The 17,436-nt window shown below is 43.9% G+C and overlaps 2 protein-coding genes across 2 annotated transcripts in view; one reads left to right on the top strand and one right to left on the bottom strand.

Moving 5' to 3' along the window:
• rev3l (REV3 like, DNA directed polymerase zeta catalytic subunit) overlaps positions 1-8,050 on the top strand; it is a 56,862-nt gene extending 48,812 nt beyond the window's left edge. The window contains exons 24-32 of the mRNA XM_023347919.1: positions 290-398; positions 530-736; positions 1,470-1,579; positions 2,341-2,455; positions 2,547-2,684; positions 2,904-3,094; positions 3,666-3,912; positions 5,811-6,029; positions 7,293-8,050. Coding sequence (XP_023203687.1) covers positions 290-398; positions 530-736; positions 1,470-1,579; positions 2,341-2,455; positions 2,547-2,684; positions 2,904-3,094; positions 3,666-3,912; positions 5,811-6,029; positions 7,293-7,433 — 1,477 coding nt within the window. The 3' untranslated portion in view covers positions 7,434-8,050. The remainder of the gene's footprint in view (positions 1-289; positions 399-529; positions 737-1,469; positions 1,580-2,340; positions 2,456-2,546; positions 2,685-2,903; positions 3,095-3,665; positions 3,913-5,810; positions 6,030-7,292) is intronic.
• Positions 8,051-8,155: 105 nt separating this feature from the next.
• mfsd4b (major facilitator superfamily domain containing 4B) lies at positions 8,156-15,875 on the bottom strand. The gene is made up of 4 exons (XM_005814986.2): positions 15,413-15,875; positions 12,828-12,996; positions 12,602-12,718; positions 8,156-9,627 (listed from the first exon to the last, which is right to left on the bottom strand). Exons 1-4 carry the CDS (start codon positions 15,686-15,688, stop codon positions 8,405-8,407), a joined length of 1,785 nt encoding a protein of 594 aa, XP_005815043.1. The 5' UTR covers positions 15,689-15,875; the 3' UTR covers positions 8,156-8,404.
• Between the last annotated feature and the right edge of the window lie 1,561 nt (positions 15,876-17,436).

Genomic DNA, 17,436 nt, shown 5'->3' with positions numbered 1-17,436 from the left:
TAAATTTCTGATCTGTCAGTTCTGTTTTGTGCTTTTATTTTAGAATATTTTGAAATGTCAAAAATTTTGTATTTCATTTTGGAGATTATCGCAGGTAGCACTCGCTGCTAACAGCAGTGTATGTGTACTCCATGGAGAGTGTGTATCTGTTTTCTATGAGACTTTCTAAATCACAAAGCAGAGTAAGTTTGCTGTAATGTGTTCATTCTTCTTACTGAAGACTTTGAAGTAGAGCTCATCAGTTTGAGCACCATGGTAATGAACGTCGTTGCCTTTTTCTTTTATTTAGACCGGATGAATTTAAGTTTGGCTGCACCTCCCTGCGGGTTCCTCCTGAGCTCCTCCACCAGCTCCGTAATGACATCACCGTGTCCCCGAGCGGCATCGCCTTCATAAAGGTCCGGCTCCCTCTGAACCTCCGACACCTTCCAGAAACGCTACCTCAGCTGTTTTCAGAATGGTCTCCCTAAGCTTGTCTGGGAAAATTTATTTTTTCGGACTGAAGTTGTACGTGTGTGTGTGTGTTCAGTCGTCGGTGCGTAAAGGCGTCCTTCCTAGCATGCTGGAGGAGATCCTGAGCACCAGGATCATGGTGAAGCAGTCCATGAAAAGCTACAGGCAGGACAAGGCCCTGATGAGGTTGCTGGACGCCCGGCAGCTTGGACTCAAGCTCATCGCCAACGTCACCTTTGGCTACACCTCAGCAAACTACTCAGGACGCATGCCCAGCGTGGAGGTGAGGCCATCAGCATCCATCCTGTTCACTGAACAACCCAACTCTCACCACATAGGGAGATTATGCATTTCTATCTTACATGTAGAATCCTGCGAACGTATGATGCTTCAGCTTCACATTGTTTTCAACCACAAACTTGATATTTAGATTTTATTTGACAGACCAATAGTATGTATTTCTGCTCTGGAGGTAAGAGGATACGTGGTTTTCTGACATTTTGGTAAATAAAAAATCTGATTCTCCTAAATAAAATCAAGTCCATCCAAGGATCGCTTGTGTGTAATTTGATGTCAGTCTTAATGAGAACATCAGTGAACAACCGCCATCATGAAGACCAGCAGACGGGTCTACCTAACCTGACAGGCTGGGCAAGGAGAGCATTAATTCTCCATGGTAACCCTGGAGGAGCTGCACAGATCTGCGCCTCAGGTGGGAGAACCTGTTGACTGGGCAGCTGTTAGAATATCTGTTATACTGCAGAGAGCCTGAGCTGGGTTCACCTCCAGCACGATGACAGCTCTAAACATGGAACGGTTTGTGTGAAAGCATGGCCTAGTTAAAGTCCTCACTTAATGCCAAGTGATAATTGGTGGCAATGGTTGATAATTGATGTTCACAGAATACTGTGAACATCCAGTCCAACTGAGCTTGAGATATTTCACAAAGAGGATGAAATATCTCAAATCTGCAGTGTGTTTCCGACAGGTTTCATGGAGTTGTGGTTCTTCTGCAGGTGGGAGACAGCATTGTCCACAAAGCCAGGGAGACCCTGGAGAGAGCCATCAAGCTGGTCAACGACACCAAGAAGTGGGGAGCCCGAGTCGTGTATGGAGACACAGACAGGTACGATTTCTCACCATGAGTACGTGTACCCCCACCTGCAGGTCATACATCTCACACACACTCCTGATATTGACTGACTGCCCCTGTAGAGGAATATAATTATATTAATAGTTAAAAATTATGTTGTTTGGTTGGTTCGCACTAAGATATGTTTTAACCTAAAAGAAATGTATTGTGTCAAATGGACTGGGTCAGTCTGACCTAGAAGTCAGGAAGGAATTCAGATTTGGAGAGATGTGGAATAGCAATCACTAAAGAGTCCATCACCACACATGAGTTCTGGATGCGCCTCAGATCCATCATGTCTGACATCTATCATGAAAAAACAGCAGGGAAGGTTGATGAGACGAGACATTTAACTGACCCCACCTTCAGGCAGAGCTGTTTTACTCTGGAAGGAGAGGAGGAGAAGATTGAAAGATGATTAGTGGAGATGTCGGACTGTACTATCTTTGTTTCTTCTTCAGAGTTCCTCACTGTTTCTCTTTATGCTCCATCAACCGTGTTATTTTTCCTTTCATAGTTTTTGTAAATATTACAATAAAATTACATTTTTTTAGGCATTTTAATGAGTTTAAAGTGTAAAACTGTGACAGCACAATTAGGCAATGCTCTCCTTCCTGACATCTTCTTCCTGAAACGAAGAAGGCTCATTAGGTCTTTGTTAAATGAACTCGGATTGAGGAAAATGAGAAAGTGGAGCTGCCTGCAGGTTGCCAGTGACTAGACTGTGAATGTTTGTCTCTGTCATGTGTCGACAGCATGTTTGTTCTGCTGAAAGGAGCCACCAAGGAGCAGGCCTTCAAGATCGGCCATGAAATCGCAGAGGCCGTGACCGCGACCAACCCCAAACCTGTCAAGCTCAAGTTTGAGAAGGTAAACTGGAGCTGCTTCAGAAACACACAGACTCCAGCAGCAGCTGGACCGTGATGTCTGACGGGAACCTCACTGTGTTTCTGTGCTCCAGGTGTATTTGCCCTGCGTGCTGCAGACAAAGAAGCGCTACGTGGGCTACATGTACGAGAGCCTGGACCAAAAAGAACCCGTGTTTGATGCCAAAGGGATAGAAACGGTGCGTCGCGACGGATGCCCCGCTGTTTCCAAGGTAACAGGAAAACCTCTGTCCTCTTGCTGTCACAGTTCTTTGCACCAATCACAGCCGTGCCAGAGTCGTTCCTCCGCTGGTTTCCCCTGATCTGCCTGCATGAGTCACTCAGGGGAATGTGGCAGCTGTAATGTGTCGCTTCTTTTCATGACCTGAAGACAACACACTGCTGTTTCTTCCAGTCAGTATTGCAGCTTCATATCTGTTCATGTGTCCCAGATTCTGGAGCGCTCCATTAAGCTGCTGTTTGAGACACGGGACATCAGTCAGGTGAAGCAGTTTGTCCAGCGTCAGTGTGTGAAGGTTCTGGACGGCCGGGCTAGCATGCAGGACCTAACTTTTGCCAAGGAGTACCGAGGCAGCGGCTCGTACCGGCCCGGAGCCTGCGTGCCTGCCCTGGAGCTCACCAGGTGTGTTTGTGTGGAAACGCTTAAAAACAAAACACTCATTTACACACATACACCCACACACACACATTTATGCTTTTGGGACTTATTGGGAATTATGACTTTTAGAGTGTTTATAGGGACACACCATTACCTTAATTTGGTGAACACAAGAAGTGTTAAAACAAACTTACCCACATACATTGGAATTTTTTTGACGATATTAAACTTTGACTTGACATCCATTCAGTTAGGCATAGTTAGCTTAGTCCTACCCTTAACCATTACCAATATAACGATGCACACTGAAATCCCAGCTGATTATATAGAATTGAGCAGCATGAACCTGTTTATTCTTTTTTTCCCCACACTGCTCATTGTCTTCCTGCAGCAGCCTGGTTTATAGTTACCTGTGTCTGTTGCTAGGCAACTCAGCTCTTATGGGGATAGGAGGGGGGGGATTTGGTGTCAGATGGTAGAAAATATGCCATTCCTAAAGACTAGGAGAGTTCATTTAGTTTCTAAGAGCAGTGAGGCAGCAGAGTCACAGTGGGCAGCCCAATCCATCAGGTTCTGGTGTTCTGTGGCTTCTCAGGCGGATGATGGCATACGACCGGCGCCTGGAGCCTCGCGTGGGCGAGAGAGTCCCCTATGTGATCGTGTATGGGATGCCCGGCGTGCCCCTCATCCAGCTAGTGCGCCGGCCCATGGAGGTGCTGCTGGACCCCAGCCTGCGCCTCAACGCCACCTACTACATCACCAAGCAGATCCTGCCGCCGCTGGGCCGCTTGTTCCAGCTCATCGGAGTGGACGTGTTTGGATGGTACCAGGAGCTCCCCAGAGTGAGTGGTCGGGACTCATTTTACAGTTTTAACTCGCATGGAAACTTTCAGAATAAGAAAATAACTTTATTGAAAGAAAAAGCCTTAACAAATAAAAGCCCAGCCACCATTGTTGTCAGAGTAAAGCCAGGCTGGTTTCAGACAGAGCAGGACAAACCTTTTCTGCTTCCTCTTGAGCATCCAATCAGATTCATTAATGAAATGCTGTTTGAAGTCAGTGCTTTTTGTGTGACAGAGCACTACTGCCATCTGCTGGTCAACATCCAGACTGACTGGAGAGAGCAATCTGGCTTTTTTTTATATAGATATGTTAATTAATTTTTTGTTTTAATAACAACAACATAACACAGCATAAAAGCTCAGCAGTGCAGTCCAGAGGAGACAAAAGGATACAATAGGGGGCATACATACTTCCATCATTATATAGTCCACATCTAAGCATTTATGAACGCTCGAGACAGGATGGTAGACACGTGTCCTTCAGCATAATCCAAGAAGGGCTTCCATATGCGTCCAAAAATGTCAGTCTTAGAGTGGACGAGGCATGTTAGAAAGTTGAGAGGGATATATTCCAAAATAAGCTTCTTCCACCCAAAAATACTAGAGAGAGAAAAAAGGGAGAAAAAAATAGTCAATACGTGTGTGGCATTTGTGGGGGTTGGAGTAGAAAGTGTATTCCTTTCCAGCAGGATGGAGTTTTCTCCATACATCCACAATCTTTGCCTCCATAATCTTCCACTGGCTTTATTTCAGCCTAACCTGTCCATAAACTCCATTGCTTTATCTGGCGAAATAAAAATCTTTGCCTCCCCATCGCGTACAATCCTCAACCTGGCCGGATAAAGAAGGGGGTACTGGATGCCTGCCTCCCGCAACCGTCGCTTTACCGCATCGAATCCTTCCCGCCTGCGCATGGTGTCTGCCGAGAAATCCTGGAAGAACATGATCCTAGAGTTCTGATAGATCAGGGGCTGGTCTCCACACACCGCGTGGCTTGGAGTACCTGCTGATCTCGGTAGTTATGAAATGTGATCAGCACCGGTCTTGGTCTCTGTGTAGGCCCAGGCTGTGGAGCCAGCGTGTGGGGCGCCCGGCCTCTCTTGGTCTCAACTTGTAGAAATTCGGGCAGCCATTTTTCAAAGAATTTTAGGGCTCCAGGGTCAGCCTCTATGCCCTCTTTTAAACCGAGCACCCAAATGTTCTTTCTCCTGCCTCTACTTTCAATGTCATCGATTCGTTGTGCCATTCGTTTCTCCAACTTTTTTATGCGGGCCGTAGCCTGGTCCAGGCCGTCCTCCTGAGCTGCAATCCTGTCCTCCGCATCTGTAGTGTGTCGGACCAGCTCCTTTATCTCCGTGGCCTGGCTCTTAAGCATTTCAGTCAGAATGTCTACTTTCTGATGAAATGTTCCCAGTGATTTCCTCAAAAACTTGGCAAAGAGCAGGATCGAGTGTGGTGGCCCCGCCAGCCGCTGGCAGCTCAGCAGCTGGCTCTGTGTTAGCCAGTTGAGACTCTACTTCGCAGGTCTTGTTGATTTTCTTCAGGATTTTGGGCGGCATTGTGCTGGAGTGAGTCTGAAGAGCGTTTATCAGCGTTCGTTTTACCACATTTAGTTGAAAAGTCTTAGTAAGATGGTGGTATTCTGCTCAAATATAGAATATATGGTGCGCAGTTCAACAAAGTCGACCGCTTGCTACGCCGCCATCTTCCGGAACCGCAATCTGGCTTTTAATTCTCAGGTTTTGCAGGGAAAGATTTTGCCCAGTGTTACTGGGATGAAGCTCCTGACATGTGTAACTCAGACCAGTTGGCTGTGTCAAACTTGAAGCTGTTGGAATTTAAAAGCAGAGGATGTTCAGTGTTGTTTAGAGCTGTTTCTGTCTGTCGTTGATCATCAGATCCAGAAAGCATCCTGCTCCTCTGCGGTAGGGGGCGAGGAGCCCGCTGGGAGGAAGGGAACCATTTCTCAGTATTTCACCACGCTCCACTGCCCTGTGTGTGACGAGCTGACCCAGCTAGGGGTGTGCGCGCAGTGCAGAGCCGACCCCCAGCGGGTGGCTGTGACCCTGTACCAAGACGTGAGGCAGTGGGAGAGCCAGCAGGAGCAGTTGCTCAAGGTGAGTCCACCTTTAGAATATGAAACGGGACAAGTACTGATTAGGAAATATTTATTGTTTAGAAAATCATAGATGGTGCAATTATTGGTACCCACAACAACTCTTAAAATAATTTTGGATTTATGCTTAAATCGAAGAGAGATTAAGGTCTGGGGATTCCAACTGTAGTCCTCAAGAGCCACTGTCTAAAAGTTTGAAACATGTAGTTCACGTACATAATTCATCAAATGCCTGAATTATGTATATATTGGAAAGCTGTGGGACAGTGGCTCTCAGAGAATCCATGACTTTTTCTCTGGGGTGTAAATATGACCTTATAGAGACCCTTTTCTTTTAGCCCAGCAAACAGGAACGTAGGGCTGGGCAGCATAGCTTAAAAGGTTTTCTTAGCATAAACAATTGAAGGCACCACTGTTAACAAGCTATTCTCTAAGACAGGGATCTTCAAATCCAGACCTCACAATCTGGTTTTCTGCAACCTTTAGACATGTTTCTTGTCCAACACATACCTGAATGCCTAATGTCTGAATGCAGTCAGGTTCTGCTGATGACTCAGGTGTGTTGGAAGTAGAAATGCGTCTAAAAGTTGCAGAACACTGGAGTTTTTGTTTTGTTTTTCATCTAGATATCAATCAATGAAATGACCTTTATTCAGACATTTTAGCATTTTGTTTATGAATTGTGGAATCTACAAATCAAACCTCAATTCTTTTAAGCTCAGTAAATGTCTTGTGTTTGTAGAATTAGCTTTTAAAACCTTCAGAAAACATTGAAATGTAAGCCTGGAAAAATGTGGGATTTAGGCATGAAACATCAGTAGGAATCCTCTGTATTAGATGATGAAGGGAGTTAGTTTTACAGAGTGCCAGCAGAGGAACCAATAATTGAACAGTTTGGGATTTTTTTTTCCTCACTGAATGAATATTGTCAAAATAAAGGTGAGATTTTATTTTGTTTGTCAGATCTTTACTGTAATGAAAACTGAATTTTTCAAGTCTGCACATATCTTTACCAGAGGAGCCAATAAATGTCTGAACAATAGTTACCTCACAGCTTAGCCAATCAGGATGCAGTATGTCGCATACTGCGGCGTTCTGAGAAAGTCTGTACAGAGATTTTAGGCACAGTCGCGTAAAATCTTTTAGATATAGACTGGTCTGTGTTCCGTTTTATTAGAGAACTCTGTGTGGGAACCTCTGTCTTACAGATTGTTATATCACAGGTAATGAGTTGGTATTGTTACTGATGAGCGTGTGTGTTTAGATCTGCAGGAACTGCAGCAGCTGTACTGAGCGACATGTTCCATGTGTGTCCCTGGACTGTCCCGTCCTCTACAAGCTGTCCCGGGTCAACAGGCAGCTCTCCAAGGCCCCATACCTCCGACAGCTGCTGGAGCAGTTCTGATTGGCTGCTGAACATTTTGGAAACCCGACTGATTTGGTGCTACCCGCTGATGCTTTATTGAATGGTGCTTTGATTAGACTCATATTGTTTTTTATTCATTCTTTTAACAGCACTAACTTCCAGTTAGTCAGTCATGCTTGTTTACGGTCACTTCCATAAGCTGCTGAGTGAAGTTGGTGTCTGCTGGGATAATCTACTGCAGCAGTTTGACATCAACCACAGACTAACTTCATGTCATCCTTACAAACTGTGGAACCTGAAGTTTTCCTGTGCAGATCTTACTACTGTCTCACTGTGGATTAACCTGAAAACTGAATCTCCAGCCATGAATTCAAATCCTGCCATGTTTCCTCTCTATGAACTTCACAGTGTAAGAACTGGAAACTCATTTATCAATATGGGACTGTTGCAATACTGTATTATAATTTGTCATGAAGAGTTTATCATTTCTTTGTGCATATATGGTTTTATGTCCAGCTTTCCGCACAGCCGCACACAGGATCTGTTTGTAAAAATGTAGAAACTGAAGATATTGAAGGGTTTCTGATTGTTTTTAATCGACATTGTTGTGGGTGGAGGTTTGAGATTGATATAATAAAAAAACTCAGTATTCATAAGCCACTTTGTTCAATAATTCAGATTTAACCCTCAAAGTGACTCACAGTGATGACAAAACTGCATCATAAAAACAAAATCCTTCATAGAAGTGCAACAAAATGTACTTCAAACATGAGTCTGGCAGCTGATTGGCTGGATGATCAGGGGCATGTCCTCAGGAATGCACTGAACTGTTAGATGTGGGAGTCTCCTGCAGAGGGCACCAGCAGAGCAGGAAGTCTGTCTCTAAGCCTCTGTTAACAGCTCAAACTGAGCTGCAGGGTTCAGTCTCCATGGAAATGCTGGGCCAGAAATGAGAACAAGCATGGCTCATGTAATGTTCAGTGCAGGATCAGCAGATGGCGCTACAGCATTCAGTCTCTTTTCTGTCTGTCCAGTGACAGCTGCAGTTTGCCTGCGGGAGAGTCTGCTGCAGGGCTCGTTACAGCACCACCACCTGGAGGAGACGACCCCTTGGTGGGGGAATTAACGCTCGACGTGTCGTCCATTTCAATGACCTCAAAGTCTGCATCGTTCCACTGATCTGCCTCATTCTGCTCTTCCTCTTCCTCGTCATCCTCGGCGGCTCCAGAGTCCAGCAGGGCCTGGCGGTCCTCGCCGTTCTCAGCGTCCATCCGGCCCCCAACGCGGAGCTTCCTGCCCGTAGTGCCAGGCGCCAAGGCTACCTTATACATGACGGGAAACAGGATGGAGGTGAAGACAGCGGTGATGAGGGACAGGTACATCAGCAGAGGCTCCTTGGGAAAAATCCCAAGGAGGAATCCCACCAGAGTTGGGAGGACCATCTCCCCCGTGGCAGCCCCCACCACGAAGGCTGCTGCCGTGTGGCCCGTCACTGTGGTGTACTGCTCCAGCCAGGAGATCCCACTTGGGAAGGTGGTCGCCATGGAGGCCCCGTAGAGGCCCGTGCCCACCCACAGCACCACATTGTGGTTGGTGAAAAAGCAGAGAAGAAGAGTGGAAACCATGGTGCCCACCAGGCAGAGGAGGATCATGGTGCCAGGGTACATGCAGGCTGCAAAGAAGATGGCCACCCCCCGAGTGGCCGCAAAGGTCCCCCAGAACAGGGAGTTGAGGCCGGCTGCGTGAGCCTTAGGCATGTGGGCGTAGTCCTTGGCAAATGTGAAGATGAAGGAGCCGTACGCCACCTCAGCACCCACATAGGCAAAGAAGAAGAAAAAAAGCAGGACAACAAGAGCCAGGTGGTGTTTGGCCATCTTGGGCTTCCCTGCCGCCACCTGCGGTTTATCCCGGGCCGTGCCACCGCGGGAGTACAGGACGACGAAGAGTAAGGAGATGAAGAGGAGGAAGGAGCCGATTACGATGTAGGCCCACATGGACTTCAGGGTGCTGCTCTTGGCGTGGATGTAGTGGTTCATGGTGGGAGCAGCAGTTGTCAAGGTGTCGTTTCGCAGGTTGGTGGGTTTGGCCGGAGAGCTGCTGTTTCCATCATAGCCAAACAACAGCTTGGCTATGATGGGGGACGCAAAGGCCCCTGCTGCAAAGCTGAAGTGGAGGGCCTGCATGTGGGGGCCCGACTGCTCCCCCCATGTGTTCAGGATGAGCACATTCCCACCTGAAACACAGGAGACATAAAAACATCACTGAAAATACTAAAAACAACAACAGGATACACGATGTAATGAATTGTTAAGACTTGTGTAGCACTTCACAATGAAATCAGTCATTCACCTATTAAAACAAACATTCTCCCGCTGATGATGGCAAGCTACTGAATAGTAGCCATAGCTGCCCTGGGCCAGGCTTCCGTATCACCATCGGCCCTTCTGACCAACACCAGCAGGCAAGGTGGGTGAAGTGTCAACGACACAATGACCGAGGGAACCCAGTCAGAACTCCTACTGCCATTAGCCCAATAGATTGGCACCAACATCGGTATGAGCCGATAGTCTGATGAATAAAACTTGTCATTTGAGAGAGGAGGTTGGTCATGATGTTTGGTCATGTGATAGTGATGCAGCAAAGAATTGTGGGGATTTAACTGAAGCAGTGGTGAAGTCAGTGGCCTGGCCATCTCAGTGCTAAAAGGGTATTGAATTATAATGTATACAATATTGGGAAATATGAATTTTTGGCCTTAACAGCAATATTTATATCTGATATTGGCCCAAATCTTTACATCGGTGCATCCCTAAATAACAGGCACCGAGTATCCCATGATGAGTTCTACTGGTGACTGCTTAGCTTCCTGCAAGAGGCTCTCGATAGGAAGGTACCATCTAATGCATCAGTCTCAAACTAAGTGAAATCATCACTAAGAGTCACTTCATCCCAAGAGAGCAGGAACAGGCATCAGAATCATCCTCAAGTCCTCCAGACTGTCTTACCAACAAATAAAACCACTTTGACTGAATTATACTGCCTGGAGTCATGATAAAGAATCTGAGATGTTCCTCTCAGGCTGGAATGATGATCTGCAACCACATCTCAAACTCATCAGAAGGATGAAGACCTATTTCTAATAACAGGACCACTAAGATGAAGCATGTTGAACATTTCCTGAGAAGCATTTACTTAGTTTCATTGCTCAGATCACTGTGCATAAAGAAGGCAGAGGCTCCACTGCAGTCAAGAGGAAGCAGGAACCGCAAACACTGAAGACTTTCCAAAACCAGGAAATATTCAACATGACGAGCCTGTTTTACCAGAACCTGCAGCTAGAAGGGCAGCCATGTTATTATTTATCAGGTTTTATCATGTTGCAAACTGAATGATCGTGTGTATATAGCTGCCAGCAACTACAAATCATCATATAGATGTAAACATATGGAAGTAAACAATGTACATGCTTCAGCAGGTTAAAAACAGGAAGTTTGGTTCGTTTGGGGTCAAGAATGCTGACTGAGGATTTAACACACAATTGTTAACTCATTCATCTGCTGTTAATCACATGGTAAAAACAGTGAAGTCTGAGTCGGAGTTGAGCTGAACGAAAGATGTTTCCATGTTGTGCAGTCACAATGTGTTCAGCCGTGTAATAAATGAATACAGAAATTACACTGTATGTTAATGTGCACAGTTTGACGTTTTTCTCAAATTTAGAACCTAAAATTGAGTAGAAAATAAATTTCCTTCTGTAGATATGCATCAAAAATGAAATGTCATCCTTTTTCAAATGGTCAGAAAACATTTGCAGCTGTAGAGTCTTATTTGACCAAAATGAAAAGAAATTGGAAAGGTTTCTGACCTCTTACAGAGGAAGTTGGAGATAATCATTTTCTGACTAATACCTAGATTTCTGAAGCAGGATAATAACTTCTGTAACTATTTTCATATTAACTGGAACTTAGTGCTAGGCAATAACATATTTTGTGAAACAATTGTCCTAAATAGACATATGAGAAGGTCAACATAAACATTTAATATAGAGAAAAAATGACCAGCCAATGATAAGAGTTGCTTTACGCTGGACCAATCGTGGCAGGAACAGCCATACAAAGTTGATGCAAACAGCACAGCAGCAGCCAGACATGCTAACGGCTAATGTTTCTGCAGCTGTAGCCTCTTACTCAACTAACAGGTAGAACATGACAGACAAGACAAATGAGTGTCCTGAAGGAAGGAAAGACAGTGAATGACTGTTGACAAGAAGGGCCCAATCAGTGCTGTTGTGTGAAGGTAAGTTTGGCTTTTTAAGTTGTTCAAAAAAAGCAAAGTACACCGTAAATTATGCAGAGTGCAATTTAGGAGTCCATTAAAGACTCGAGTTTTGTGTGCAGAATCTGATTTCTGGTTAGAAACGAAACAAACTCCTGTTAGGACAGAAAATCTGTCGAAAAGTAGGTCCCAACCAGCCCAATGTAGACCATGGAATGAAAATGACATGTAGTGCTATTTTACTACAGTTCAAAGCCACACACTGCAAACAGCAGTGTTTGGGAGGATCCAAAAAGAAACCATACCAGAACATGTTTTAGAATAATGCTGCACTTTTAAATGAGTCACTAACAGAGATACTGTTGCTACTAACAGAAGTTCTGGTTCAGTTCTGTCCCTTTTGTGTGCATGCTCTGTATCTCAGGCCCTGGTTCTGGTTCTGCTGGAGGTTTCATTTCTGACTCTTCAGCTAACTCTGATTGATAAGGGAAGGATTTATTGTATGGTTTATCATTTAACATGATAAATTTATCATAAGTGTTTTGATTTATTGTTGCCATGATCAATTCCAAGCCATGTTTTAAAAAAAAACCAGTTCGTTTCATATGGATTATTACTTTTACTACTTTCTCCACTTTTTTTCCATTGAAAGTATCAAAAAATACCAATTAATTTTAAAATATGGTTAAGTGCAGTTCTTTACATGAACGGCGTCCTAAAATAAGCATTCCATGTGAATATGTTTTTCAGAGCAGTATTTGTGTGTGATTGCTATGCCTTGCAGTCATAGTTTTACAGTTACTAAAAAAAAAAAAGAAAAAAAAAAAGAAATAAATAGTCCTTATCGTCACTTTTACTGTTATCGCAATAGAGCCACAAAATATTGAGATAAAACTTTAAGCCCACTGACGCATCTTGCCTAGTAGTCTTACCTGTGTCTAAGGCTCCCATAGAGATCCCAACCACAGACATGATTCCAGTGAGGAACAGGGCCTCCTTACAGAACGGGATGGCAAACATCCCAAACGCTGTGAGCAGCATGGAGACTCCTGCAAGCACAGAGTCAGCTGTTAGCTCCCGCCATGCATGCATCTGGGAGTGTTGACCCAGCTCTACACCAGCAGCCACCAAGACAAAAACACCACGGTCAGGGGTCACCTAGCAGGACATGAGGGTTCATCAATTCAAACAGAATGCCTCCGACGAGAGATCCGCCGATATAGCCGGCAGCACGGCCCACAAAGATGTAGGAGATGTTGCTGATGTTCTTCTGCACATTGGCTGCCAGGTCCTCAAACGTGGGGCCAAGAACCGAGATTCCCATTCCCTGGAGAGAGAAAAAAAAAAGTCTGCATGACTGAACATCATTGGGATTGACATGATACCAACATGGAAACCAAACCAATGTTCTCAAGCTTATTTGCTCAAAAACATTTTAAAATGTTATTAGTCAAAATACGTGGAGGAGAGTTGATATTACTATAAGAATTTACAAGCTATAATCCATGAATACATTAACAAAATTATTGAGCATGATCAGTGTGAGCTGAACTTTGAACTGGTTCTTGTAAAGGACGAGCTTCCCTAGAGCTAACCACGGTGCTGCGGTGGGAACAAAGAGCTGATTATGTTTCATTCCTGCAAGCTGAAGTGAAGACGTTAAGAAAACAGCAGCAGGCCGACATCTAGGAGTTCATGCTGACGGTTTTCTGAGTAATGCTGAGGTAATCTGAGGTGCTGAGAGCTGTGGCAGAGCAAGTTTTGCAACTATGGAAATCCTGTCTGTGCAGGACACTGCTGCACTCGGCCGGCAGTGTCCCACAGCTGGCTGATAACCCGACACTTACTTATTACAGCTCGCAAAATATCATCCAACAGCCAATATTAGCAAGTGAACACAGTTCAGACTGAAAAAAGAAGCCAATATAAATAGGTTTTGCAACAACTGAGGATGATCAAGAGCAAAACACCCGACGGGTTTGTTAGTTAGCAAAAGGTTCTGCAACAAACCAACTTCATGGCTCTCAGTCTGGACACAGGAACTGGAATCTGTTTGAGCATCTCTGCAAATGGAGCTGCAAAGACCAAACTGACCAATGAGAGGCAGGATCATATCCAACAAGATCTGAAGCTGAAATTATTGCCAAAGATGTGCTGAGGAAATGTTGTGAATATTCATGTCAATTGATGTCTAAAAAAACCAAAATGTTGGTTTTATGGAGTGTTGCGTGCAGTGGTGCCAAAAGTCGGTCCTGAAGGGATATGTGCATGTTTTAGTTCTCCAACAGTAACAACCTTTTCACCATGTCAATGTTCTTCTTAGGCCTCTAATGAGCCATCATTTGATTCTGGTGTCAAACCAGGGAGAGAACTAAAACACACAGGATGCCGGCGCTCCAGGACCCACTTTAGACACCACTGCTGTAGTGCTTCAAGAAAAAATGTGAATTTAATCCATTTTGAAATAAGGCCGGAATAAAACAAACGGTGGGAAAAGCGAATACTTAGAGGAAGCACACTCTGCTCAGGACAACACTAACTATTATTAGGAATGTAAGGTAACAATGTATCACTTAGATTTTTATGATTTCAAACAGGCTAGAAAGACAGTCTCTAATAGAGACTGCAGAGTGTGTGGGAAAGAAATGATACAAATAAACTTTCTCAATATTTTTTTAATCCAATGCAGCAATGTTGGATTTAGAGCAGAGACTGAGATGTCTCTTTATTTAGGGGTTAAAAACTGAACACATAATCAGAGAAAAATGGGGGTAGAGTTGAGCCTGTTTTTATTTAAAGTAACTTTAAAACGAGGCAAAGACCATAAAGCTTCTAATTAAATGTTGTATTTAAGTTTAGTTTCATGTAACTATTTGAGACCCTTGTATTATTTTCCCTTCCAGCAATTTATCTTTTTTTATTTATTTTGCCTTCTAGAGCTCCATCTTCTCTGATGTGTCTTTTGGCGAGGGGGTTACGATACATGTACATGACCTAAATTGGCAGAAAAAACTATTTTGTCACTTGATAATTACTCTGGATTTGGTTCCCTGAAAAATGGGAAATGTCACATGGTTATAGTGAGAAAATGAAAATATAATTAGAATAAGATAGTGGCACAAAACACTCTCACCATTAAAAAAAAAATGCAGTTTTCAGTTAGCATTAAGCTAGCTATATGGACTAATAATGTCACTTAAACCATGAAAACATGTGTGAAATATTTTCAAACTTGTCCATAACTGACAACAATCAAAAATCCTTGACCACCTAGAACATTTTATTTTGAAAGGTAAAACCAGTGTCTGCCAATCATCCATTGTGGCTCTGTTCTTTCCATGATGTGTAAATTGGCTCAGTTTTCAACTGTGGAACAAACAGACCTCCAATTCGATGGCAGGGAGGCAATGTGGGGGAACTGGGGTGAGTTGTTCCAGCTGGGAAGTTGTGTATCCTCATTTTTCTAGAGAACTATGGAAGAAATTGATCATTTAACCACACAGTTTAGATAACAAATTGTGCCAGTGGACTGAGGTGGAAGTTGTTAGAGAAAATTTGTCAGACTAACGGAACAAAGCAATTCTAGATATAAAAACAATTTCCACTGAAAACTATATTTCAGTTTGCATAATTCTAGAAGAGGCCTGCAGAACGCACCGTATGAATTAAACCCCACAACAACTAAGCTATTAGCTAGCCGTCTTTAGTTGGTCCATATATTAATAAAATGTGCTGATATTTACCAAGCCCAAGAAGGACCCACACAGCGCGAGCGTGACCATCCAACGGCCGCACGCCCCGCTTCCTCCGCCGACCACTTTCACCCCCCGGTTGTCTCCTCCCGGCTTTATAGTCCTCTTCGCCACCTTCAGTGCACTCTTCAGCCCCCGACCGGCCTCCTTTCTCTTGTCAAACAGCGTGTTCTCTTCCGGCTCGTCGTTGTCGTCCTCCTCTTCCATGCTAGCGAAACGAACGTGCTTCTTTTTGGCAACGCTCTCGCTCACGGCGAACGAAGACATACCTGGATATTTGTCAGTATCGCAACCGGTGCTGTCCAAAATTCAGCGGTGTAAACGACCTCCTTTAGCTGCCGCAGCCTCGTATTTGGGTGGAATGTTACCACACTGAAGTTAGCGGGTTCATACCAAACAAACGATGCAGAATGAAGAGCGACAGCTGAGCGCCGCTGAAGCAGCCCGGAGTATCTCCAAATGTCAACAGCCAGAGAACGGCTACTGGAGGTCTGCAGAGATCGTCTATTGATCGTGAGGTGGAACATCGTTGTTTATTGCGACTTTAAAGCGATGCATTCATTCAATTTTAGTCACCGTGCAGCTACACGTATCAAAGTAGCCTGTAAGTTACTCATGAATTTCAGACATTTTTATTCCTTTACGTTTATACTTAAACGTTTGAATGGACTTGCACCACCACCTGCTCGCGATTTCATCAGCTCACAGTCGTAACAGATCTACAAGGTTCTTCAAGTATTGATGGTCAAATTCCTTTTTGTTTCCTTACGCGACCTTTGTCTCTATTAAGTTGAAATCTATTGTGAATCTTACAGTAGTTTTTTTTTCCCAGAAATCTGTGAAGTCTTGGTTGGTTTAAAAACAAAAGCGCACTCATTATGTGCAATTTTTCACTTAATGAGGCTTTAAAAACAAAACATCTATTTATGTTATGCTGTTTTTAACTTTTATATTCTGAACTCGGAGCAGAGTACTACATCTGTATTTGTTGTGCATCTGAGTTTCGGCTGACGAGTCAAAATGATCCGGAGCTACGGCAAGCACATGAGTCTTATGATACTTGCTGTTAAATTAAAATCCAATGTCAAATATCTGGGCGTGCATATAAATAAAAATAAATCTGATTTAGAAAATCTGAATATTTGGGAGAAACTTCAAAAATGTAAAACTCATTTAAATAAATGGACACACAGAGATTTATCTATTCTGGGAAGAATATTTAACAAATTATTAAATCTTCCTCTTCCTCCAAAACCCAAAGAAGTCCACTTTAAAATCTGTTCAGGTGTTTTTCCCTCTAAGGAATTCCTTAGACTTCGATTTGCTATTGATGATAACACTTGTTTATTTTGTGACAGTGATATCGAGTCGACTGAACATCTTTTCTATGAATGTGTTTATTGCAAAGCTTTGTGCGATGATGTGCACTACTGGCTTTTCCCTAACATTCCAAACTTACCTGAATTTTCTAAGAAAGATATTATTTTTGGGACTCTGAGAAAAGAAAATAAATTTGAAAGGCTACTAAATGTAATAATTATCTTGGGCAAATTGTTCATTCACAAATGTCGTTTTCTTAAAGCCAAACCATCTTTCCTCACTTTTCACAAGGAACTCTGCCACCTCTTCTTATCTCTATGTATGTTGACTCTATGTATGTTGACTCTATGTATGTTGACTCTATGTATGTTGACTGTCCCACCAGGGAAAACAAAATGCTGGATCTCCTGTATGCTAATGCCAAAGATGCATATAGCGCCACAGCCCTGCCCCCCTTGGCAGGTCGGACCACATCTTGGTAAGGATGACTCCCAAGTATGTCCCCTTAGTGAGCAGGCAGCCTGTGCGCATCAGGACGGTGAGGAGGTGGACACAGGAGGCAGCTGAGGCACTGCAGGACTGCTTTGGGTCGACAGACTGGGATGTGCTCTGTGGGCCTCATGAGGAGGACATCGACAACATGTCTGACTGCATCACTGAATACATCAGATTCTGTGAGGACACTGTCATGCCAG

This window comes from Xiphophorus maculatus, chromosome 15 (assembly GCF_002775205.1).
Source record: "Xiphophorus maculatus strain JP 163 A chromosome 15, X_maculatus-5.0-male, whole genome shotgun sequence".
NCBI classification, from domain to species: domain Eukaryota; kingdom Metazoa; phylum Chordata; class Actinopteri; order Cyprinodontiformes; family Poeciliidae; genus Xiphophorus; species Xiphophorus maculatus.
The sequence above is the reverse complement of the archived record's forward strand: the minus strand, read 5'-3'. Positions and strand labels throughout refer to the sequence as shown.